Source organism: Marmota monax, unplaced genomic scaffold (genome assembly GCF_021218885.2).
Source record: "Marmota monax isolate L192 unplaced genomic scaffold, Marmota_monax_Labrador192_F-V1.1 WCK01_AAM20220418_F8-fsc00007, whole genome shotgun sequence".
NCBI classification, from domain to species: Eukaryota; Metazoa; Chordata; class Mammalia; order Rodentia; family Sciuridae; genus Marmota; species Marmota monax.
Genome location: NW_026692781.1, coordinates 28,427,907 through 28,455,197, shown reverse-complemented (window position 1 = coordinate 28,455,197; position 27,291 = coordinate 28,427,907). Strand labels below are relative to the sequence as shown.

The 27,291-nt window shown below is 38.5% G+C and overlaps 1 protein-coding gene across 5 annotated transcripts in view; it reads left to right on the top strand.

Moving 5' to 3' along the window:
* Positions 1–27,291, top strand: part of Hecw2 (HECT, C2 and WW domain containing E3 ubiquitin protein ligase 2) — a 365,180-nt gene that overhangs the window by 323,832 nt on the left and 14,057 nt on the right. For all 5 annotated transcript variants that reach the window (XM_058580338.1, XM_046447322.2, XM_058580339.1 and 2 more), the window contains 7 exons: positions 8,573–8,725; positions 10,387–10,485; positions 14,315–14,444; positions 15,421–15,567; positions 16,317–16,431; positions 19,116–19,201; positions 20,159–20,271. In XM_058580338.1, coding sequence (XP_058436321.1) covers positions 8,573–8,725; positions 10,387–10,485; positions 14,315–14,444; positions 15,421–15,567; positions 16,317–16,431; positions 19,116–19,201; positions 20,159–20,271 — 843 coding nt within the window. The remainder of the gene's footprint in view (positions 1–8,572; positions 8,726–10,386; positions 10,486–14,314; positions 14,445–15,420; positions 15,568–16,316; positions 16,432–19,115; positions 19,202–20,158; positions 20,272–27,291) is intronic.

Sequence of the window (27,291 nt, the reverse complement as noted above, 5' to 3'; positions counted from 1 at the left end):
CTACCAGGAGGCTTCCACCATAATCACTCTGGGGCCTTGGCTCTTCTTTCTCCACCCCCAGTTTTTCTCTTCCCTTGGGAGGGCAGCACACCTACAAATGTAACTACCTACCATAGACCAAGGTGTCCAGCTTCATGACTCTTCTATGAGTGTGCTCACCTGGACGAGAGTTAGGAAACTAAAGGGTGATGACTCCCACAGTGTCTGTTGCACCCAAATAGACACAACAGTTGTTCAGTTGTTGCAAGTCACCTTGGATCGACAGCACTCATCCCTCTTTTCGCCCTTCTCCCCCACTCTGGGGCCCCTCTGTCTTTCCTCATTTGAGGTCCCAGCACCATCTTCAGTTCCCTGTAGACACTAGAGGGAATTTTAAAAATTCCACATAGTTGTCTGAACTCTGATGTTGTTCTCTTTGTTTCTGTTTGATTTGGATCATTTTAAGGCTGTCACTCTCAGTCATGTCTGGGAATAAAGAAGATTTCCAAAAAACTTAACCTTGCAGTATGTGGTTATAAACTGGAGACTTCAAAGTACAAAATAACTTGCCTGTGCTCATAGAATAGAGGGAAGAGCAAAATCATGACTGAAACCCAGGCCTTTCGTCTTTTATCCAATATTCTTGGAATTGCACTGGAATGTTAACAAAACCCCTGAACTCAGACCTGATTTTTTTCCCTACTGCTGAAACTTTAACCATTCCAACTCGTGACTGATAACTGTCTCCCAGCTTTGACTAGAAGAAAGTAAAATGTGACAAAAGTTTCGGTAGAAGCTTGCCTGACAGTTGACTGAGTCTTTCATTGCTGACCTGCATAAATGACTTCAGGCTTGTGTTGGCTTAAAGATGCAGGTGCACCATTGAAAAGGAAGGCAAACGTTAGCCTCATCACAGGTATGCATGGGATTCCAAGTATTTCCTTACAGGACCAGTCTGGTTTGGATGAGAATATTTTCCTCCCCCAGAACTCCAACTGCCTTCTTTCATTGTGGAACCACATTTTTGTTTTGTTTTTGTTTATTTATTTATTTATTCGTTGAGATGGTATCTCACTTTGTTGCCCAGGCTGCCCTTGAACTCCCAGACTCAGGCTATCCTTCTACCTCAGCCTCTCAAGGAGCTGGGCCTACCAGCATGCACCACTGTGCCTGGCTTGGACCACAGTTTGTTGAGATCTCAGAGGTACAGGGAAGAGTCTTTGGAAGCACTGATATTTAAATTTAAATAGAATAGATGCTGATCTTGCTTGGTCATCCTCCAGCAGTCTCTCATGATCTAGACTGATGACGTTGGTTCCTAGGAGGAGGCCCAGGCTGAGTGGAGCTGGATTCCTCTGTGCTTGATTACCACTGGTGTCCACATGTTTCCTGCCTCCATCACCTGTCTCCTTCCTATGATTCCAGAGGGAAAACAAGGGAGAGGATGTTTTGAGGTGTGACCTCAGTTATCAGGAATGATCTCTAAATCTGCTTCCTATGCTAATAGGGCCTATTGAACCTGGATTTCTGGACTCCTGTCTTTATCATGCCAATGTCACATATTTAGATTATTAGACATAAAACTTCATTTGCTATTGAAGCACAGAGACTTCTGTTTTGAAAGACTAAAACAGTACTCTTGTTTAAAAAATAGAGATCTCAAAACTACATAAAATTGAATTCTTTGAACCTTTGCCACCTTTCAAACACACTGATCCTATCACATTGAGGTATTATAACTTTGGGGGGATTATAATTAATACCCAGTTTGAAAAGCTACCCAAATCTTTCCATTGAACGATAAAAATAGAAGTTTCCTGTTATTTCCCCCCTCATCAATTTCAGTGCCCTTAAAACATATCATTTTGTAAATTCTTCACCTCTAGGTCTAGAAACGAGTATTTTAAAATGTACATATCTGGTGCCTAGATCTTTGTTTCTAATATCCTTCTTCAATATAAAGCACTAGGGTTCCTTAGAGAAATGGTTAATTCTAGGACTGAGGCAGGAAGTATACAAGATGGACCCTGAAGAATCTCGTAGAGACTGCCAGAAAGTAGAGGGGTTTTCAAAATGAGGATGGGGATATGCCAAAGGGACACAAGAGCCCACTGAGAGAGATCCCAAAGGCCAAACCTGGAATAATAGAAGCAACAAAATAAATAAAGCCTAAGGTATAAAATAAATATCCATACTGATTAAATATGAGATGAAATATATAAATAAATGGAGGAGAATAGAAAAATCTGTGTGAATTATTTCTTCAGAATTCAGCATAACTCCCTACCCCTTAAATATGAGTTGTACACAGAATTTTCTTCCAAATAGTACAGTTGTGGAAAATGTGGGAAAGAAGTAAGTTTATAGTAGAGAAACCTGGCAGACACTCTTTCAGTGAGGTAATCAAGGTTAACATCAACAGTTCCAAGTCATTTGATCGGTGACACCCTTCATGTGATGTGATAAGAGGGGCAGTTCTGTGATCTCTCTCCTCCAAACCCATAATCTCACACCAATCTTGGAAAAACTCAGACAAAACCCATTGGAGGAACACTGTGGGAGATACTCACCAGGAATCTTGAAAATTGTCAACATTATCAATAATCAAAGGAATCTAAGAAAATGCTACAGTCAAAATGATAATTAATTCATGTAATGTTTTTGCTGGATGGGATCATGGAACAGGAAAGGCATATTAGGTAAAAGCTAAGGAAATCTGGATAAAGTATGGATGTTAGTTAATAATAATGTGTCGATATTGGCTCATTAATTATGGTACAATAGTTTACTTGAAGCATAAAGAAAAAGAGGTTTACTTTTTAGAATAATGTATTTACCTGCCCTCCAAAATGGTTTGAATTAGCAGGTTCACAGAGAGACTTCATCTCTGCTTTAAGCTTTTTCTTTGCATAAGTCTGAAACATGATGTACAGATCATTCCTGAAATAAGAGAGTCAGGAGCAATGATGAAAAAATTTAGTTAAAAATTTGTAGTATGGCTACAAATTCCACATTAGGTAAAATTAACTCCAGAATATTGGAGATGTCTGTCTTCAATTACAAAAATACAAAAATAACCTAGAGCCTATTAATGCAAAGACATTGGCTTACAACTATTATTTCTCACTAAAATAATTCTTCGTGTTATGCTTGGCTTTTTACAAACAATGTTTCTAAGCACAACCTTGTGATTAGTGATTTAATTTGGTAGAGCTGCAAGTTTTGTTCTAGTCATTAAAATTTTACCCACTGCATTTGATTATCTTGCATTGCAAGGTGGGGAGTGGGGAGATCAGCAGTGGCAGAGTGGCTGGAAACTGAGTCATCTTGGTTGAATGTGGCAGGAAATAGCATGCAGTGGTTGCCTGTTTCTATTAGGCTTTGGTCTCTCCAGAAGTTGCTTGTTTAGGGAGAGGAGCAACAAAATACTATATATTCTCGAGGGTTTTTTTTATTCTTATCAATTAAAAGTCTTAGCAACTAAAGCTCTTGTGATATCCAAAGTTAGCTAGGTAGGCTATTGGGTACTGATAAGGCATCTAAGGCCACAAACTTCTGAGTACCCAAAACAGTAATGAAATAATGGCCTGAATAAAGAGGATGTTTACACTGGGATTGTTCCATCTCTTTTTTTCTCCATGGCCATCTCTGTAAAAGGCACCTTTATTTAATAAAGAATGAGTTTCATTATGCATGAGGCACCATCTATATGAGATCAATCGTCTGTTTTGCAAAGCCACACTTAGTCTAGGGAGAGGTGTGCACATAGTTTTAGTTTAGGGGCTTGGGAACTTATATTATCTTTCTGTTGAGCTCTTTCTGTAACCTCTCCTGAGACAGGCAAATGAAAACAACTAGGGAGGGCGAGACCTGACAGCTTTCCTCTCTCCCTGTTTATGAAATAACAAACAGTTCTCACACGTGACTGCTCAGGTCCTCTTCTAGAAGTCAATCAAGGTCCATTAATTCCTTGGGGTTCATTAATTCCCCAGAAATCTGAAGAGCTTCAAGCTAAACTTAGGATGCTGCTTATTTTCTTCTGAAAGGAGGCCTTTCCAGGATCACCTATGTAACTCAAACCTCATAAAAGAAGGCTGCTCCTGTATCTTGGTCTTGGCTTGGTATCACCAAGTGTACCTTTATTATATCAAAATTCCCCTTGCACCAGGCCTACATAATTCGCTAAGGGTTAATGCCTCGTTGCTATAAATATCTGTGGTGAATCAGAAGGTACGTAGGCCTTGTGTGCCTGAACCAACTTGTAGGAAATGATGTTGTCATTCCTGAGGCCATCATCCTCTTCCATTTTAGTCTACTTCTACTGGAACGTAACTGAATGTTCTCAGTCATTCTTAGTTGAAAATAAAGAATGGGGGAATAAAATTCAGTATTTTAACAAACACAGAGTGCTGCTAACAACTGGGGTGGTGTGCCAGCCCAGTAACGTGATGATGTTTAAAATGCTTTATCAGCACTCGGGGCTTAAAACTACATGGCCACCCTAGAGACATCTGTGCTTATTCAGAAATGCCCTCAGATGCAGCTGTTGTGTGGCTACACACCCACTGTGCAGTTTCTATATTTCTGTGCCAAGCCTTTAACTGTGGAACCAACCTAACTGGCAAAACAGGAATGTAACAAACGATCTCTGTGATATGAGTCATATTAACTATTTATATGGAAGAGGTTGCTAAGACATTTCAGGAAGCGCATGTACTATGTACCCTGCTGTGACATGTTTTATTGGATTTTTATACTTATGCATAAATTGTAATCTACAACTTGCGCTCAGATATGCAGTTCTAAATTTCAGACTGTAATCAAATCAAAGTTTAAAGCCTGTCTTAGCTTTAGAATGACCCCATCCATGCTTTTGGAGATTTTAAAAACACACATACACACACACACACACAACAGATAAAATCCTGACCAGTTAAGATACATTTCCTCTTAGATGAGCTATTAGCTTTTTTCTCTCTTGAGGGGAAAAAATACATACATACATATAGATAGATAGATAGATAGATAGATAGATAGATAGATAGATAGTAGTTTTACTTTTCAGTTTTACTCCTCAGGATCCCAGTCATTTGTCTTCAGCTAGATTCAGCTATTGTCATAAAAAAGGAACCAATCAGCAGGGTCTTTATTGTTTTAATAAACTTACCATGTTAGAAGCTATTGCACCGAGGACTTCCTAAGCACAATTCACTTGTGTGATTTTGGGCAATGTTTTATGACTGAGTGGTCTTTAAGGGATTGGCATTACTTATGCCTGTCACAATCCATGAACCACTAAATAGCAAACTAGTGCAAATTCATTCACTCTGCTAGATGTTAAATAACAATGGAAATAACAGATTTTCTTTAGAAAATTAGAGAGTTCCACGTTTCCAGTAACAATGTGTGTCAGGCAAGGGACTTGGGATACAAATACGAGTAAGATACAGTGCCTCCTCTCAGTATAGTTAAAGTATGGTAGTGTTTGTAGGGGAGGCAGACACGTAAATGGATTATTATAATGCACTGTGGTTAAGTGCAGTATTATTTAACAGTCAGAGATATAGCTCAGAAACAACCTGCATTTTAAAGCTGAAAGTTACAAACTTACTTTACTGTACCACTTGTCTCTCTAAGAACACTGACCTGTTTAGAATTTGCCTTATTTTTCAGTTGTCTGTGATCCTCATGTATGGTGGGCCTTGGTAGTGTCTGAAACCCCAACAGAGCAGTGACCAAATAGACTGATGCTCTTTAAGCATCTCCTATCTAGTAGTTGAGGCCACTCCCTGAGATTAGATATATTCTCGGGATGTTGGAGCCATTTTATATTTTCTTGAAAGATCATAACTCTAAAGAAGAGGATTTATAGTAAACTAGATATTTTAATAAAGTGGCCTTTTTCCTCCTCCTTTCTTCTTTTTGTAACAGTGGTTGGCAACTTTCTTTTTTTTTCTTTGTAAAAAGCCAGATAGGAAATACTAGGCTTTGCCCACCAAACATTTTCTGTGGCACCTACCCAACTCCACCATTGTGGCGCCATAGACTACACATAAACTGCACAGTTGTGTTCCAATAAAACCTTATTTACAAAACTAGGGGGTGGGGCAGATTTGGCCTGCAGGCCACAGTTTGCTAACCCCTGCTCTATACACAATATTGTTTTCAGTCTTGACAAACATTTAAATTTTCCAGAAGGGCAAGCTCTCAGAGTAACAGATATTAAATTTGGGGTCAGGACACCTGTTTGAAGGTCTGTGGCTTCTGTTTGATGCAAGTCCATGATTTCTTCCAGTCTCCATCTTCTCTGTGAAATGAGGGGTTTGGACAAAATAAATCCTACAGTGTCTTTATCCATTAGCATTCTCTTTATGGAAAGATGTAGGAAACAGAGTCTCACAAAGTAAAATTTAACACTGTTCTTTACTGGTCTGTGTCTAGTACAGATAGAACTATTCACAGACAGGACGGGAAGCCCCAGATTAAAACAGCATAGACAAAAGATTTGGAGTCTTAAACTGATTGACTGGCTCATTGTGGCTCAAAAAGTAAAGTGGCTGTCCCAAAAGGCGCTAATTTTGATCTGCATTAGTGGAGAAAAGCATCCAAGACTTTCCAAACCCTTTTCTGAGCTCTGTGATGATAAAACCTCACCTCAAGCGTTGTGCTCAGTCTAAGATGGCCATGGCCCCTGCGTTGACAGAAGGGTGAAGGACGTGGACATGCTCAGGGGTAGGGAAGGAGCAGAAGAGAGCAGAAGTGTGAGATAGAGACATAAGTAAGAGCAGAAAGTGACTTTTTGAAAGAGTTTCTCTTTGAGATCTAGATTAGTACCTAGAATGTAATTGGAAAATGTATTTGTTGAAAGAAAGATGGAGTAATAAAGAACATTCAAATGGAAGAAGTGCTCTACTTGTTCTTGGTGGCATTAGAAGCCAGAAGTAGGACAGAGAGAGGAAGCCACAAGCAGGTTGCATAAGATTGGCTGTACATCCCTGCACCCAGGGGACAGCCAGAGTGCTGCTTTGGGAGTCCCCAGGGCAACCAACATTAGTCCCCCCATCCTGGGGCCACTGTTAACAGCATTATATTCAGTTACTCCCAGGGGCAGGCCCACCGTGTCCCCGTTGGCCCCGAGAGTCTGCTCTATTGGCACTTTTCTGCACGCACAGGATTTTAGTCAGTGTGGTGTGGGTGTGAGCACATTGACGTCACTGGTGGTATGTGAACAGGTTTTAACTGCTGCAGAGATCAACAGTTTTTATTTAACATTTCTGTATTTCTTTTAACGTATATTAGGAATAGAGCTAGCACAGTGAAACCTCATAAATCGTATGTAAGTGAAGCCTACATTGAAAATCAAAATGGAATTAAAGCAAAATGTGAAATAACATATTCAAATAAGGCAAAAATTGAGAAAGTAGTAGGCAAATAGTTGGAGTCTGTACTGTGTAAATTCTGTTAGATTCTCTACTAAGACAGGTAAGAGCCATTTTTATTCTGCTTACTAGTCTCCCAACTCCCTCTTCTGCCAATAATATGATCCTTTTCTATATCACATATCTCATGAGTAGATTAGACTCAGATGATTTCTTTTTTGTAAAAAAACAGGAAAGAAGAAAAAAGCAATAGGTCCACAGAATAGAGAAAATCAAGTTAAGGGGAAAAAATCACCCATAATCCTACCACCCCAACTTCTCAGTTGCTTTTACTCCCTCTCTGCTTTCCTTCCTGTCTTTGAATCTATGTGTGTGTTTTTTATCATAGGTAGATGCAATTATATCATTCAGCTCAAATTTACCAGATCAAATTGCTTTCTTGCAAACTCCCCTCTACTGCATTTTTTGCTCTCAGCATTTTTGGCCACTTGTCATTCCTAAAACTCAACATAATCTTTTCTTCTACTTCACATTGACCCAGATGTCTCTGTCAGTACAGTGGAATTTACAGTGTAGTTCAGGTGCTAAAGTTAGAGCCTCTTCAAATGCCTTCTTAGAGAGGTTTATGCAGCCTCATGTTTTCTTTAATTTTCTGTGATGTTTTATAATTCAAAGTTTTCCTTTGCATCCTATTCCTTCTTTTTTTTTTCTTTTGCTGTGATATCCCAAGGGAGCCTTGTATTTGTAACATTCCCTGATTCACAAAAGTCTTTTTCTTCCCTCATTCAAAAATGTTCCAGAAATTCCATGAGGACTCAGTGTCCCATGAATGGATGCCATGTCCCATAAATGGATTCCCTCTGGCTTTACCCTGTGTAAATAGTTTCCACACTGCACTCCCTTTCCCCATAGCCTTTCCTCAGACATTTTTAAATGCCTATACATATTTATTAAAATCATTATTGTATATTTTATGCATCATCTGATAGGTTGATGCCTTCATTTTAGATATATTCCACATAAGTGTCCATTTACTATTTTGGGTCAAGACATGGTGAGATTAGGAATTTGTTCAATTTACTTTGGACAGTCCTGGTATGTAAACAATTCATCTTATAATGAACATTCTGTAGAAAGTTGAGATCAGGAGAAGATATGCCTAATATCTAGAAAAAAATAAAAGCTGATTATTCTTTTTGTGGATTCTTTTACAGGCTGGATTACAGTGGGCCTTCCAGAGAGTTTTTCTTCCTGGTATCCAGAGAACTCTTTAACCCCTATTATGGCTTATTTGAATATTCAGCCAATGATACATACACAGTACAAATAAGTCCCATGTCTGCTTTTGTAGACAATCATCATGAATGGTAAGTAGCTGTTGTTGTTGTTATTGTTGTTGTTTTTCTGTAAGTTTTCTTCAGTTGATTTTCTGTGATGTTATTTTTTAAAATATAAGTCCACATTCTTTTAACATTTTTCCCCTTAAACAAAAATTATATCAGTTAAATACCTCATTTGACTCTCATTTTTGTTGTCAAATTTAAATACACAAGCCATCTCTAAGCTTGGAATAGATTATGTTACGTAAGATGAATTTTAAGTGAGTTGGACAGAATTCAAAAGCTTTACCCCATCAGAAAAAAGTTACAGATGTTTTTAGGTTCCCAGAAAAAAAAAACCTAGATACCTCTCTGCACCTTTGGGTGTCTTTGAACTCTGAACTGGGTCGGGGTGAAAAGGAGGTCCTGAGCAGGAGGGCAGGCTGTGTCTCTGGTAGCTCTTGGGGAAGTGGCTGACACTGGTAGGCTGGGTGCTGGGACAGCTGGAGCTCCATTCACCCTATGAACCACTTGAAGTTTATGACAGGGATTGCCACTTTCTTAATTTCTCACACAAAATCATCAAGGAAAACTGATTTAGTATTCCCATCTGGAGGCATTTATTCTGAAAATCTCTAATTGCACTTTTCAAATGTCCTTGCTTCTTTTTTAAATCCCTGCATTTGTAGACTTTAAATATTTGCATAACTCCTACTAACTTGTTCCTGTTCATTTTTACTGATAGTAACAAAAAAAAACACCAAAAAACAAAGAACATGAGTAGGACTCATGGGGAAAACTTCTTTGAGTCATGAGATTAATATCAGGGCTTTTTAAATAGAAGTCCTCCTAACTGGCTCTTGGAGTTGTTTTAACGTAAGTGGAAATACAGAGAAGCAAAGCTGCTGGGCACTCACCTCAAATGGTGGCCTGAAACTAAAATTACAAATTGATATAATGAATCCCAGTCTGGATTTATACTTTTAGAAGGCAACAGACTTTCAAGGAACTAAAAACTTGATACTCTTGATAAACAAAACAAGTGTACATCTGGATCAGCCAACGAGTCATACCATATATATGTCATAAAGTTTCCAAGTTGATTCAGAATAGAAGTGAGCTTTGAAATTTTTGGAGAACAGAATGTCCCAAGAGGAAACTCCCCCAAATGTCCATATGCATAATTCTTGAAGAGTGGTCGTTATCTTTGGGAATGGGGTTTGAAAAAAAAAAACAGTGATGGGAACTTTCTCAGTCTGAAACTGGGCTTTTCCTCAAAGGAGAATTGCAACTGAGTTTGTATTAGACAACCCGACTAATAGTCACATGTGTGAACTAGAAGGGGACATTTTCTCTACTTTCCCTTGTCCCATCCACATCTCTTAGAAATGGTTTGGAGAAATTTCACTAAAATGCTAATGGGGGATTCATGTTGTCAGATGTGGGATGCTACAATATGACATTACTGACACAGGGTAATGGTGGAACCTCGTCTCTCAATATCAGTGAGACACATTTCTTCAACATGTAGATATGAATTATTGGCTAATGGAGACAATCCAAGGTGCACACAAATTCTCATGAACTCAGTAGGCAATTAATCTTGGATGAACTTAAGTGGTTGGAATGAGAACGCATTCTATAAAGCAAACAGAACCATTTAAAAGCTGTTCCATGTTCTGTAAGCTATTTCATGTTTTTCCTTGTAGGTTCCGGTTCAGCGGTAGGATCCTAGGTCTTGCACTAATTCACCAGTATTTGTTGGATGCCTTCTTCACACGGCCCTTTTATAAGGCTCTTCTCAGAATGTAAGTGTATTTTTTGTTGCTTTTGTAATTAGCATGTAAAAATGCAGTGTTTATTGAAGAGTCTTCTGTCAGACTCCTTAAATATCTGTTCAGTATTGCAAATCTGCTGTTATTAAATTGAACAGTGGCTTTGATTTTGGAAACTAATACAATTTCAAATACAGTTACTGTGTTTTCCCTGCTTCTGACCTTTTATTCCTGTCTAGCGACCAAAGTCTTAGTTTTGTTCTACTCTTAATTTATTCTCATTTGTTGCAACCCCACATGTTTCTTCAAAATGATTGTACTTCAAATACAGCCCTGGAATTCTTGTGGTATAATGCTGATTATTAATAAAATAGTTGTGGGTTCTTCTTGGTGAGTCACAGCCCCCTGTCCTTTATGAGATGCATTTTATGTTTTTCTTCATGCAGACTTTCAACTTCTTACTCTCAGTCAAATTTTCATTCTCCTTTGTTTTGATTTGGTTTTATATTGGGTGTGGTTGTTAGGGGGAGACAGCACCATGTTTTTCTTGAGATCTCTCTATGTACAAAACAGCAATTTATGATGGCAGATGAAAATTAAGCATTCATAGAACTTTTCTTCATTGTTATCACCATGATAGATTGCAATTGTTATAAAATGTAGGGCAAACCCCATTCCTGTCTTATAGTCTGTATGTAGTAATTTCCAAGGCTGAACAGAGGGCAACTGCCTATGGAGTGGTAGCTCAGATTTGCCGTGGGAAGGCACCAAAACATGGCTTGGTTCTATCCATCTCATTCCCTTACTGAAACTATGGACCTGATTTCTGTAAAACAGAAGCCTAGAACTCAAATGAATGCAAATAAAATGTTTCTTATGCACCCTTGGTCAGTAGGGAGGTCAGTAGGAGGGCTTTTCCTGCCTCCCAAGTTGCTGCGATACCTGGCTTTCTGCCTCCCTTTCAACATCTTCACAGCTGTTACTGAGCCAGGGGACTATTTCCTCCTCCCTAGTCCCTGTCACATCTTCCCCTTTCACTGCCTTACCTCTCCTCTTCTCATTTCAGTTTCCTGTAAAGGTATACCACTGTTCACACATGCCCCAGATTCATACCCTCGACACATGTTAGTTTAGGTTCTTTCCCACCAGTAACATGTGGAGATTTTTAAAGAAAATCTGCAAGGACTTTTTAGCTCTACTTGATTGGACCATTCTGATGCTTCAAATACCATTGAGCACTTGCCCCAACCCCATTTATGCTTGGGTCTCTACTCCCCTGGCATCTGTGACACTCTGATCTCCCAGTTCTTGTCCTACCTTTCTGTCTCCTTTATCAGCCTCTCCTCTCACTTGCCCTGAGATCTCCATGTTCCTGAAGCTCTCATCTTTGGCCTGTGCTTTGTTGGCTCAAAGGCCAGCATAGGGAAATTTCAAGACTTGTCTCACATCCTGGGGATTCCCTCAGAATTGATCTCTCTTGAGTTGCAAGCTCACATGGTCAACTTGTGAATGTTTCTGCTTGGATGTCTCACAGGGACCTCACAATCAACATGGTCAGAGCCAAACTCACCATTTCCCTGATCTAAAAATATACCTTCCCCCATGTGTCCAGTTGCAGTTAATTATGTTCCTATTCTTGGCAACTAGTCAGAAATCAAGAATGATCCTTAAAACGGGGATGGCAAATACAGAGTACATTTTCTACTCTTTCCCATATCTGATCTTATTCCCATGGAATAGTTTACAAATCGTTTATGATACTTTTCCCCACTAAGCTCATGTGGCCTCAGAAATCTTTTCAACTTTATAGCACTCAAGACTATTTTAATTAATCAGAGTTGGCTTGTGACACGAGTTCATTTGCCACCCCATTTTAGACCTCTTCCATACAAATCCATTTACGGATTTCTGCATGTTTACTTCCTAAATAATTCTCAAATTTACCAAATTACTCTCTGATGGCCTGCCCTAATTAGAACCTTTATCTTATTTGTGCCAGATGACTGAAGTGGTCTCAATCCCATTTTAAATAGTCATCTACATTGTGGCTTCCAGAGGAGATTTATAATTTACCACTCCCACATGATCATGTCATTCCTGTCTTAAACCCTTTTGGTAGTTCTGAATCACCATACTCCTTCAAGTGACACTCAGGACCTAATCCCAGCCACCTTTGCAGCCTCATACTCTGGATATTATGTACTGTGGTTAGTGTGCTGGTGCTGCCCATGTGCTGGGAGTGTTCTACACTTCATGCCTGTGTGTTTTGTTCATGTTTATTCTTTATCCTCTTTATTTCCTTTTTAGTCATTTCATTTTTGTCTCTCTGGCTTTTAAACATCCCAAAAGACTGAATGTAGGCATCATCTGCTTTAAAAAGATTTACCTCAATATTCAAGTCAAAGCAAATGCTGTGCCACTCCTGTTTGCTCTGACAGTTCCCCATACCTACCTCATGCATTTTAAAAAGTGCTTGAATCTACCCTATATTGCCAGTAATCACCTTATATTAAATTATATACTGTGTACCTGTCTCCCTAGTGAGACCACTCACTCCTGAGACCAGCAACATCAAGCTCATCCAGTAGCTAATAAATTTTTAGAATGAACCAAACAAAATGACCCTTGAAATTGATCTGACGTAGGGAAATTTCAAAATAACTATAGTAAACTAGTTACTACCACCTTATAACAAGGTATATAATAGTAACTCTACCTCACATAGATCCTGTCCCTGCAATGGAAAAGAAAAAAAAAAGAAAGAAAAAAGAAATATAGAAAGTCATTATAATTGTAGAGAGGTTCTTTGGCTCTTTTCAGAGTCACAAAAGAAGAATCATGAAGAAAAGAGAGATGTATGTGAACATGAGTCACAGAATCTATTCTTAAAAAAAATAATGAATGAAAATGGAAAATATTATGCTAAGTGAAATTAGCTAAACTCAGAAATCAAAGATCTCTCTTATGGAAGCTAAAGCAAATAAAGGAAAGAGGAAGTAACGGATAGGATAATATAAAAAAACAGTCAAATATAAGTTAGTAGATGAGCAAAAGGAAGTCTAGTGGAGGAAGGAGAATGAGAGAGGGGAGGGAGAAAAGGAGGAAAAAGGAGGTGGGGGGAATCGTGAACTGAAATCAATTTCCATGCATGTATGAGTGTATCAGGATGAACTCAACTAATATGTGTAACTGTAAAGCTCTAATAAAAAAAAAATGAAAAGCAAAGATACTCTGTGTGTGTGTGTGTGTGTGCGAGTGTGTGTATGTGTGTGTATAAGTTCAAAGTAGAAGAACAATATTTTAAGATAGTACAATATAATGAAAAGAATACTGAATCCAGCTGAACACAGTGGTGCACATCTGTAATCCCAGCCACTTGGGAGGCTGAAGCAGGAGGATAGCAAGTTGAAGACCAGCCTTAGCCTCAGCAACTTAGCAAGACCTTATCTCAAAATGAAAAGGACTTGGGGATGTAGTTCAGTGGTAAAGTGCCTTCGGGTTCAATTCCCAGTACAATAACAACAAAAAGAATACTGGATCCAAGTTGTCAACCCAAGTTCCAGTTCCAGATCTGGCATTAATTTTGGATGACTGTGTAAATGATAACCACTCTTTGTACCTTCAGTTCTATATATAAAAGCAGAGACAAGCTAAGTGATTCCTATGGCCATTTATATATCCAGAATTTTTAAACTAATACCAAATTTCTGAGTTATTTCACCAATTTGGTTACTGAATTTGACTAAGAATATGCTTATTACGTGTATCTTATTCTTGTTATTAATTCTTAGTTTCTTTTCTCATGACTCTAGATTTTTGCTAATAGCCATGCCTACATATTTGTTTCTGTTTGTCACCTTAGTCTGTGTGACCTGAGTGATCTAGAATATCTCGATGAAGAATTCCACCAGAGCTTACAGTGGATGAAAGACAATGATATTCACGACATCCTAGACCTCACGTTCACTGTGAATGAAGAAGTTTTTGGGCAGGTGTGTATGGGCACATCTCTGTGTGGGAACTGAAAGCTATTGGTGAAAAAATTTGATCAAACATGGCTATGATCAAATGCTTGTTTATTTGTGACTTACTGGGTGATTTAAACCCAAGATTATATTCAGTTACCATAATCTCAATTACAAAATTATTTTAATGCCAGTTGCAGATTAAGATGTTCTCATTTATAGATTATAATAAGCCTTTATGTTATAAGCCATCTTCCTTTTATTTCCAACTAAACTATCTACAAAAAAAGGTTAGAATATGTCTTAAATAGAATATAGTTTTTAATAGTTTATGCTGTCCTAGAATTGAATATTCAAATATATAGCTGGAATATGTATTTAGTTCTCTTTCATATTTAAGAACTAAAATTGATTGTTTTGAAGCTGAGGGAATGTAAACAATATCTTGTAGAAGTCTTGAAAACAGAGAACACATTGGTTATATTTCAAAGTTGGTGGAAGGATAGGTTAAAATTTTTTTCTCAAAGATTATGTATTAATTCTTATTAGACACTAATATTTGGCTGCTTTTTCTGAATTTCATGTGTTTTGAAAACTGAGTTCTCAACATTTACTTGAGTGCAAATCTATTTCCCTAAATAAATCTATAGTTTAATATTGGATCTCTAGGTACAGTTGATTCTAAATCTTAGAGGAATTTGTGGAAATGGTTTCTGTCAAACATTCAAATAGCAAAGGATGAGTATCTGGAATCCATCTGGATTAAAAACTCACACTGTTAGTCAGGATTTAAAACTTAACCATTCACCCCTGTATTTTTTTTTAACCACTGAGGCTTTCAAACATTAGCTCAATGTCTAGGGGTTACTGAGTGCCTCTATATGCATGTGCTGTGTTCATAGGATGCACCGCAGTACAAGGACAGGTAACTAGCTGTCTTTGCTAGGTGTTATAACATCAAGCATATTACTTTCTGGTCAGTTCTTTTGTTTTTTAATCTCAGATTACTGAACGAGAATTAAAGCCAGGGGGTGCCAATATCCCGGTCACAGAGAAGAACAAGAAGGAGTACATCGAGAGGATGGTGAAGTGGAGGATTGAGAGGGGTGTGGTACAACAAACAGAGAGCTTAGTGCGTGGCTTCTATGAGGTAAAGACAACCAGCAGTCATGGGGGTTTCCGGTCTAAGAGCAATGATGCCCTGGTCTGTCCTACTGTGCTTTAATTGGGTGAAACATTTCTATCTTCTCTGTTGCTGTATTTACTGTTGCTCTTTTAATTTTAAAAGTTCAATATTTTTCCTTTATATTTCAATAGCACACACACAAACGGTTAAGCACTTGTTACAAGAGATCATTAAACTGAATATTATGACCTGATTTCAAGTAGCGTTTGATGCTTTAATGACCACTAATAACATATAAGTCATGACTCTTACTCATGTTTAGATGCAGGTAATCAAATCTCATGTGAAAAGACTGTAAGTGAGGGTCAGAATGAGTTGTCACCTGTATTCCATGTGATTTTTTTTCATTAGGAGCACTAGATCTTTTCAAAAAGAGGAAAATAAATTGGATCAATCAGTGATCAATTGTAAAACAAAAATTCTCCCATCCAAGGGCTAACTAGGCACAACCTGCTTAGCTTTTGAGATCAGACATGTTCAGGATGGTATAGTCATGGACAAAATAAAAATTTTAGTGGGGCCAATCTTAACCAGTTTTCTATTTAAAAATACCTTATACTTGTAGAGAAACTTATAGTATTTCAAATGCTCATACAGGGTGCACCCATAGTATCTCCCAAATTCCTTGTGCTCTCTTTTTCTGGGGAGGCTTAATGATAGCTGATATTTCTTCATGCTCCTAAGCCATGCCCTGTACTCTTTTTATTCCACAGGTGGTGGATGCCAGGCTGGTATCTGTTTTTGATGCAAGAGAACTGGAACTGGTCATCGCAGGCACAGCTGAAATAGACCTAAGTGATTGGAGAAATAACACAGAATATAGAGGAGGTAAAATTTGATTTATAGATGGATGGACTTTAAGTTTCAAATTAAAGGGAGGCATGGTCCAACTTGCTATTCTTAACACAAGACAGACAAAGCACTTGTACTCTAATCATAGGTTTGTTGAGACCTTGGGCAAGGTACATTCCCTTCTTTCCCTAGTTACTTCATCAGTCTAAAGGGGGAAGGCTTGTTTATGCACCATCAGAAGATGTCATAACTCTTTAATTGTTGGTGACTAAATGTGACCATAAGAACACTAATTAATTATTTTATGGTGTTAATGAAGCATCAGACAGGTAACATCCAGCTGGTCAAACTCCACCTATTCCATTTTCATTCTAAAACTTCTGGGGACACACCCCAAAGGGTCAGCATGGTTTTTCTCCAGTTCATCCATTCCACGCTTACCAATTGCAATGGTTGAAACACCTGATTGAAACAAGACAGATTCTCAAAATACAACAAGCTTATTGGCAAAACCATTCTAAATTCAAGCACTATGTTCAATGGAAAAGGTACTATTAAAAAATTCGTTTAGATTGGAAGCTTTAGAAGTAGATTTCTGCAGATCAGTACAATTTTTTAATTAGTTACTGGGACCAAAGCTATTGAAATGTGATTGTTAAATCTGGGACTCAAATGGTAATTCAGAGTTGTGTTCAATAAGTTCAGAGTTTTGTTCAATAATTTTAATCAAAGAAAGAATACATTTTCTGAAATATATTGTAGTTAGAAAGTTTTCAGAAACTCATCACAAATACCAGTGTTTTCTGGTTCAGAGTTATTTTTTTGTTTGGTGGTAGTTTTTGTTGTTGTTGTTGCTTTTAGCTCAAAATCTAAGAGGTTAGCAGTTGTTCTAAGCCCAGATAGTAAAAAATACAAGCTTTGCATCACTGTTAACTATTTGGCAGAGTAAGTTGAGAATTGAACAGATCTCTAGTTATTTGTAAGTTGAAACAGACATTTAAAACAACAACAGTTTTATGGTTGCTGTAAAAAAAAAATGCCTTAGTATTGCTAAATTGCTTTTGGTTTTGCCCACCCCTGGCTCTTCCAGCTCTTGCCTCTTCTGTGGCTGGCTTTGCTTGACTGTTTTCTCTGAAAGGCTGTATTAAATTGCATTTTCCATTGCTGCTGCTTCTGAATCTAATTGCTGGAATAAGTTTTTCAGTTGGCCCTACGTATGATCCGTATATGGCTTTGGCTGTTGTAACTTGCACTGTACCATAAATATTATTTACTCATTCCTTCATCCCAGGAGAATCTAATAGCAATGCAGTTAATCAAATCAACCATATTTTTATTCACACAGTATAAAGTTTTACTCACTATATCCAACTAATTAAGGAACTATTTATATGGTTATTATAAATCTTATCAAATGAGAACCTTAGGAAGGAGCAGGAAAAGGGCCCTCTACTCAGCTGCCACGCTTGCTAACCCAACTGGTTGGCACTGAATGAAAAAGCAGCTAAGCTGCCACTGGCCATATGTTCATATGGCAGCTGTTTGGAGAGAATATGAGACACATTCACTCCTTCTCCTACCAAAAAAGGGTTAGTACAAATAGCAAAAGTGGAAGCAAAAAGGGCTGATTCATGAGGTCAAAAAACTTTAATGCTATAATGCACTTATTTTATAGATAGAGCTACTGTTTGCTCAGTACCAAATAGTCCTTATCAAAGTAGACTGGACATGCAACCTGTGTGTCACCATGCCAAATCCATTTTTATTGACTCTCTCTCTCTTGGATCTCTTTCTTCTCCAAATGGGACTATACATCACAAATAAAATGGCAAACCTTAAAATGAAAACATTCTGGTTAAAAGAGTATCTACTCACCTACTTTTTGGGGACTGCTGACTCAGAATTTAAAGTAGCTTTTGTGCACATAATATATAACTATCAATTAGTTTGAATCATTAATTATGCCTATCCTTGCCAGTGTTGTCTCTAAACTGAATTATTTTTTCACTGAATGATTTGGGAACCCATAACCACTGCCTTAACCTACCTGTGAGATGATAATTTTGATGTTTCATTAAATTCTACTAAAGTATGGAATAAAAGTAAAATTTAGTTGATGATTAATTAGGATTTATTTGTTGGAGGAATTAAAGGTCTCTTGTCTCTTTTGATTAATAAATTAAAATGAAAGTAATTTGGTTTTAAAATATATATGACTTTAAGAAGAGCTCATAGTTATGTATTTCTTTATACAAATGATTTAATTAACATGTTTTATCCTCTGCCAGAAGCCCTGTGAGGGTCTGTTTTCTTTGCCACTGTACCCTCCAAGCTTTGTACAGAGCATACCAAGTGGTACTTGAAAATTATTTCTTATCTGAATGACCCAAAGAGTTAAGCAGTTCCAGTAACAGCAAATATATTTTTCAGAAATGATACGCTAAAATAACTCATTTGTTGTTCTTCTTGCCACTCGTTTTCATTTAGTGACCACTAAATAAAAACAGAGACCTCTTGGTTTCATTTATGTTGTTTTTATTTAACTTTTGACACTCATATGATCACATTTACAGTGCTATTCCTTAGTCTTAAATTACAAACAACATTTAAAGAATCCAAGATGATGACCTATGTCTGGGGTTTTGTTGTTGTCGTCATGTATCTTAGTGGGTTAAGGCAGAAGAGTCAAAGTAACATGGTGTTCATTATTGGTTTGATAGGTTACCATGACAATCATATTGTAATTCGGTGGTTCTGGGCTGCAGTGGAAAGATTCAACAATGAACAACGACTAAGGTTGTTACAGGTAAGATGCCATTAGGTAACATTTTTAGTGCAATGATATAATTATTGTTGGAAATACATATCTTTAGCAATTTCTAAGTATTTTTCATGAATACACACTTTTATATAGAAGCGTGGGATATACCATTTCCACACCCCTCGGATTGCGTGGTTATGACTTCATCGCCATCAGAACATCCCCAGCCTCGTCAAGGCATTATATGAAAGTTGTAAGGAAGTGTCAACTCTAGTCCCAAAATCCTAGGGACAACCTTTGCCTTAAAGACAGTTGGGTCCCTCCAGCAGGGTCCTCTGCAGCCAGTATACCTAGGAGCAGAAAGAGATTGTTCAATCCCATAAGAAGGGATCCAGTTTGTTGATGAAGAGTCATTTCTTTTCCTTCATCTAACTTTCTACAAATTTGGAAAACAATAACATTCAAGAGCTCTGAGAAAATTGTTTTTGTAGTATTTATAGTTATCTAGGGCAATTGTTATTTGGTTGCAGCTTAAGAGTTACCAGACACGGGAAAGCCTCGTGGATGCTCAGGCAGAGCCTTACAATTAGACTGGATCTTGGCTCCTTTGGACCAAGAATCTGAGCCTCGAGTCTATAGACCCAGAAATCTATTTTTTAATTCACCTCAACTTTAGGGACCAATACTAAGTAGATTAAGTTAGTTGATATACCTACCCTATTCATCTATAATGGAAATATGCCTGGTTTTAGCAGCTCAGCTGGTTAGCTGCACAGGGTGCTTTATTTTCTATAAGCCCTCCACATCCCACTTTCCTTGATAATGCACAGTCCCTTCTTGGTGCTCTTCTCGTCATGCTTATGTGTTGTGTTACTATATGCCTATGAAGTTTGGTACTCCCACCTGCTCCTCCTTAGGAGCTCTGCCCATGAATGATGCAGTGTGTTTCTGGGCCACTTTTCACTGGCTTTACCTTTCCCTTCTATTTTCTTGCATTGATAGTTTGTTACAGGCACATCCAGCATTCCCTACGAAGGATTCGCTTCTCTCCGAGGGAGTAATGGCCCAAGAAGATTCTGTGTGGAGAAATGGGGGAAAATCACGGCTCTTCCCAGGTAAAATAGAAAACAACATTTATTTTCTGCCACTACCAGGCTTTTGGAGAGACTTTGGATTATATAGGTCGGTAGGTAGATAGGTAGATGGATAGAGGAAAAGATATAGATAGACTAAATCTATAAAGATATATTCCTTTCCTATCAATGTTGAGGGAGGGAAGAAAAAAAATCCTCCTGGTCATCCTTAAAATATATACATATATATCTGTATTTTAAAATACAATACACAACAAAAGCAGAGCTTTTGCTAGCATTACCAAAGCAACATTGATCATCAAATACCTGTGACCATTGTCTACAAGTTTTTGGAAGCTGTAGCTTTAAGTTCATGTTAAAAAGTACTTAGAATCCCTTTATTAAACATTATCATTGTAGTTGTTAAAGAATCTAAATCATGTGAATGTGCTTCATACCTCTGTTTACATTGTATGTATCTTAATTCCATGTGAATTCTCATTGCACTGGAGTCTCATTCATAACAAGATCATACATTCCCTTGAACTAGAAAAATTTTGCTTTCCTAATGCTCCTAATAAAGGCAAGAGACTAATGAAGCAATATTTGTAAATAAAGAAGCATTTGAGCTTATAGGGAGATAGCTGGAGCAAAAGAAAAGGAGGGAGCAAATGAACACAAGAGGAGTGGAATCCTTTTCCCAATCAACAGTAATACTATGGAGTTTTTTAAGTAAAAAGAATCTCAAATTGCTTCTCTCTCTCTCTCTCTCTCTCTCTCTCTCTCTCTCTCTCTCTCTGCGCCCTCCCCCCCTCCTAATTTTACTAATAAGAAAACTTAAATTTGGAGAGGTTTAATGAAACTAGGTTCCCCAAAATATCATCTTAAATATAAGTAGAGGTAACTTTAAGAAACCTGTTATATTAGTAATATAAGGTGATAATAGGTATTCAAAGATAGCATTGTAAGTTTGAATACAACCAACTTTAAGAGATCTAGCAAGTTTTCTTCTTAGCAATTGCAAGACATTTCAGAATGCATACTTAGCATCAACAGACAAAAAAAAGCAGGGAGAGGACACTGAAAATACAAACCCAGAGAGAGGTGAATGGTGCAAACTCAGGGAGCCTCGTTAGCCACCTTCTGTGTATCACAATCTGTGAAAGGTGGTGCTGAATCAGATACCTAATTATTATTGGACACTTAATGCACCAAATTTGGGAGACTATAATTTCATTGTTTTTTTTTTTTTTTTTTAGCCAAGCACTCATCAAAAATAATTTAATGAGTTAACATCAGATTATTTATTTTTCTTACACAAAATAAGGACAAGGGAACTTCACTATTTCGCCAGTTGAGAATGGCTGTTCTCCCTCCAATACAGATTTCTCTTGGAGGACCAGATGTGTCAGCTTGGTTTGATTAGCTCCATGTTGTTGTCACCCCACCCCCCCTCCCGGAATATTGTCTCTGTTGAAAAATTGGCTTCACAAAGAAGGTGGCAGCAGGAAAATTTCAGAATCCAAAGCTTAAAAATAAGTCTTGGGCAGTGTGGGGTTATTTTCTGTCTCCAGGGGGGATCATCTGGTGTCCGAGGCCTAGGGACAGAGGCAAAGTCCCCAGCCACCCATCTAGGAGATGTCACTCTCAATAGCGTCTGGTGTCCTGACCTGTGCTCGCCCAGGATGTTGGTGGGTAAGGAGCAGCAGGTCACAGGGGCCCCCTGACCCTCTGGGAGACAGAGCTCTCCCTGGGCAGACCCCAGGGATGAGGGTCAGTGGCCAGGGGAGAATCAACGACTGTCCCCGCCTGTGGTCCCTGAGGTCCTGGGGCAGGGATGCAGGAGGCAGCCAGTATCACAAGATGTCCCTGTCCGCAGCCAGGCCAGGCGCCTGGCTGAGCGAGGAGAAAGACGGAGTCCCTCCTCAGGGCCTGGCCCCTGTGCCTGGTTTCACTTCCTCCCTGGCACCGCCTGGAAGGGGAGGAAGTGACACCCAAGGGAAGGCCGGGAAGTGAGGCTACCATCATCAAGTTCAGGGTGCGACAGCTCAGTCTGCCGCCCAACAGGCCCCATGCTCTGCTCCTCTTCATGGACCACATCCCTTCTGAGAGTCACTCCCTTCCCTTTATAGGCACAAGGACCCAGAAGTTCCAGAGACACGTCCATGTTTAGGCCCCCGGATCCAGAAGTGCCTCAGGTGCACGTCCATGTTTAGGCTCTAGGACCGGAAGTTCCTCAGACATCCATGTTTAGGCCCCCAGATCCGGAAGTTCCAAAAGTGCACGTCCATGTGTAGGCCCCTGGATCTGGAAGTACCACAGACATCCATGTTTAGACCCCCGGATCCAGAAGTTCCTCAGGTTCACGTCCATGTTTAGGCTCTAGGACCAGAAGTTCCTCCGGCATCCATATTTAGGCCCACGGATCCAGAGGTTGCTCAGTTGCACGTCCATGTTTAGGCCCTTGGATCCAGAAGTTCCTTGGTGCACGTCCATGTTTAAGCCCCTGGATCTGGAAGTTCCTCAGGTGCACGCCCATTTTTAGGCCCCCAGATCTGGAAGTTCCTCAGACACCCATGTTTAGGCCCCCAATCCGGAAGTTCCTCAGGTGCATGTCCATGTTTAGGCTCTAGGACCGGAAGTTCCTCAGGTGTCCATGTTTAGGCCCACAGATCCAGAGGTTCTTCAGGTGCACGTCCATGTTTAGGCCCCTGGATCCCTGTAATTTCATTATTTAAAGAAATTTATTTTATTTATGCTTGGGTAATGGTGTTTTCTCTTTCAACACAAATTTGTGTCTCAAAGCAGACGACATGGACTGAGTAAAGCTTTTCATTCTTCTGAGAAACTTAAGAACTAGCATTGAAGAAATAGGAGAGGGCAGACTACTTGTGTCACTTTTCTGATAAAATCTATTTCTGTAAAGCCACTAAAGTATACGGAATAAACTTTAACGATAAGCAGATGGATCAGCCATTCATATTTAATGACTGGAATTTTCATTAAACCTGATGAACAGACAAAGGTAATTTGGTATAGCCTCCTTTTCCTCATCTACCTTGGAGATCTGTAATTCTGAGGTTTAACTGAAATTATTCCTATAAAACACTTAACTATTCTCTCTGGTCCTGTATAAGCATCCAGTTGGTAGAGGCTGCCATTGTGATTTGTGTCACTGCCATCTGTAATACATATTAGATGGTGGCATATTAGACAGAACATTGAGATGGGAGTTAGAAGATGTGGGTTCTGGTCTCACCTCTACCAACAGCTAGCTCTGGAACCTTCAAGATCACTTGATCACTGGGCTTCGGGTTGCTTATTTATAAAAGTCAGGAGGGGTTAGCAATTTAGGTTTGGTTGAGTAAGAGGTAACAGCAAAGAGCTGCTAGAGGATCTTGGGTCATGCTGTATTCACTCCTCTACTTCCTCCTGGTACCTCCAGGAAGTTCATGTGCTGACTCATTTTAAATGGTGGTGTTCCTCAGCATCATTGCATACACACAGTTGGGCAATAGGTGCTGTCATTTCTTCCTCTCTTCATATAAACCTAAGGCAGCTCTACATTCTTAGTTCTATCTAGATTATAAAATAGCACAAATGAAGATGGATTTATTCATCTCTATAAAATAGGAATGACAATCCCATGTTTAAAGAGTGTTTGGGATGATGGATATAAAAGTCCATATGGATGGTATATTTTCTTTGTTCTTTTTGAACATTTATCATGAATCTCTGAAAGTTGCCACTACTCTGTTATGAAGTGCTCCACAAAAAAAAATACATTTGGGGAAAAAATATAAAAAGAAGAACTTTAATATGTAACAGTATTGTTTCATCAGAAGCAGTTTCTTTACTTACATTGTCATCACCCTCTATGAAATATAAAATATTAAAGAGGTTGTTTTAGGTTACCAGGTCCATTTCTCCCACCCTCAGAACGGATACACTCAAACCATTTTCCTGCTTTTTCCTGATACATATAAATTGTAGAACTGAAGAATCAGTCTGAATCAACCTTGTCAACCCCAGTATACTTCTTTCTATTAATGATTCTGTATTTAACATGTAAGATGTGACATTGTATATACACACTGATAGAAAATGCACAAGTGTCCTTTTTACTTAAAAAAAAAAAAAGAAAGAAAAAGTTTCCTCTAAGGAGTCTGGCAGGGTCTTGATCAGGAGTGGGAGGTTATAACCTGGAGAGTGAGAAGCAGCTCAAATCAGCATGATGAGGGAGAATATCTTGGTCTTTCCAGACATGAATGATTCAAAGCCTTTCATCCCTTCAAGCCAGCAAATACGGATCTCATTCTTCTCTCCAATTCCAACACCCTCTTTGTGGTAGCAGTGGGTAGCACTGCTCATGGAATGAGCCAAGAAGTATACTAAAGCATTTATGGCTATATGGCTGTCTCTAAGACCTGTGTGAGTTGGATCCATGGCTCTTTTTAATCCCTTCTGCTGTAATAAAGTAACTAGAGACTCTGCTGCTAAATAGTGGTAGAGACACAGGTTTTCCATGGAGATTTACAACCTGAACACATGACTGCATTTCTGCTTTGGAGTTGGCTGTTGGTTTAGCTCTGTGTTTCCATTTCTGTAGAAGACTTCCTGCCCCATGGTGCTCTGGTGGATTTTCTGAGAAAAGAGTAAATTCACTTTATGGGAATTTCTTTTAAATAGTTGTTTAAAAATGGACTGTTCACCTGCCAGTCTGGAAAATGCAGGGCAGCCCTCTCTCCAATCATGGTATAGACTTCCTGTGTTTATCCCTGAGGTTTTTTGCCAAGTGGGATGATGGGACGGAGGAGCTGGGAAGCCATAATCACTATGAAGGACTGATAGTTCTTGCTGAAAGGGAAATGCTAATTTTTGGAAAATGGTTGTGCCTGAAGATAAAGGAAATGCTGATACAAATCAAGAAATTGAATGTAAGATTTAACTATCAATTAGGGGTCTCAGAGAAACAGTTTTCGCAGTGTAATTAAACTATAAAAGATAAAATTATTTTCAAAGACTGAGAACTTTTTTACCTTAAAAAATCCCATTTTTTATCATAAAAACTTATTGCAAAAGTGATAGGAAATATATGTATATGTTAAAAATATATTAAATATAAATGTCTAAAAAAGTTTAAATATATACTTGTTTATATCAACCAAATATCTACTACTCTGTTAACATTTTGAAGTATATGTCTCCATTCATTTCTTCAGATACCCGTGCATGTGCACACATGTACATAAACATTTTAAAGCAAAAGTACAAGGTACAGCATGATCTGTTAGTAATCTGCCTTTTGTTTGCTACAAGTCACTAACCATGTACATCTTTCCATGTCATTAAATATTGCACTACAATATCATCTGTAATTAGGCTTTTCCTTCTCTGGTACAGAAAAACATTGTCTGCTGTCAAAGTAAACTGTCAGCTAGCAAATAAGAAAATAACTGAAATATAGTGCTACTTTTCTCAAAAAAAAAAAAATGGTGAGCCCTGGAAGAACCCCTTGTGTCACCTCTTTGCTATATTTGCTCTGAAGCTTTCCTCCTTGTTTTCCCCAGTTCCTGCCACCTGCTGATTAGTGATAAAAAAAGGTGGCTTTTGATTTTGGGAGGAAACTGTCAGAAGATTCTAATAAAACAGTTTGTTCCTTAGTTTAGTTTCTGGGCTCTCTTCAACTCCTTTCTCCTTTGCCTTCCCAATAATACTTACAATATTTGCTACCATTGAATCAGCATGTACTAACTAAAATATGCCAGAGATAACTCATAATAATATCATATCAAACATCACTTAAATGTGCTTTATCTTTTGGATTGGTCTTTACTTTGGAAGGTGGGTAAAGTTATAAAAATTGATCATGTATAAAAAAATGAAGTTAAAAATTGAAGCTATTGAAATAATTTATGAAATGTAATGGACTGAAAGGAGGGTCACTTGCTGCTTTCAACAGAGAATAGCATAATCCAAGCCCAACCGACTAATGGGCCTTGAAACCTGCTTCATACATCATATTTTAAAGTGTATTTGTGGGTGACAGGTATCGCAACTGTTAAAGAATAATTATTCCCCTCCCCTTGGCCTCAAGAACAAAAACTAGTTTGGGTTCATCTGTCCACCATCCTAGTCTGCACCACAGTCACCTCTCCGGGGACCAGAGTAGCCTACTGGCTGAATGCCCTGCTTCATCCTGTGTGCCTTTCATCAAGGAACCTGCACTCAGCAAGCACTGTGATCTGCTGTCTTTAGGTCACCTCCTCCCCCGCTTGTACCCTCCAGGGGCCTAGATTAAATCCAGATTCCTTCCAAGCACTTACAGGTGGGGGACCTGGTCAAGCTGCCACTCTAACCTCAGCATATATAGTCTCTCACCCACAACAGCCACCAACCTCCTGGCTAGTCTTCAAACAGTCTAGACCCAATTCTGTTTCAAGAATCTGGAACTTACTGCCCAGACTCTTTCCTGCTAGTTCTTTCTCATCCCTAGGAAGACAGCATAGATGTAATTTCTGCAAAAGGCCCACCTCACTTTTTTACCCAGTGTGCCTGTCACTCTGTCACACTTCATTTCCTTCATAAAACTTAAACTAATTTGATTATCATGTTTAGTTATTGATTATCCCTCTCCTATTCTAGAATATAACCCTGGGAGAACAAGGGCCTTGAGTTGAACGTGGCTTTGTCCTTACCACTGAACCTGACACCTAACACTCAATGAATATTGTTTTCAGTGAATTGTTAAACTTGAGGGATGACTTTGGACTACTCCAGACAAGATATTTCAAAAGCACTTTTATATTTATATAATCATATGAATAGTTGAGGGCAGATACTAGTAATTATATTACAAAGTTTTAAAGACTAAGTGAGATAATATATGCAAAGTGCTTAAAATGAGGCCTAACACATCATTCAGTAAATTTAGCCATTATTACTGTTGCTCCTAATATCTATCATCCAGGGTTGGCATTGTATTTTACAATCTTTAGTTGTGTGAAAAATGTGCTATATCCACCCAAGATATTTACATTTTGTTTGGAATTCCAGGAGTTC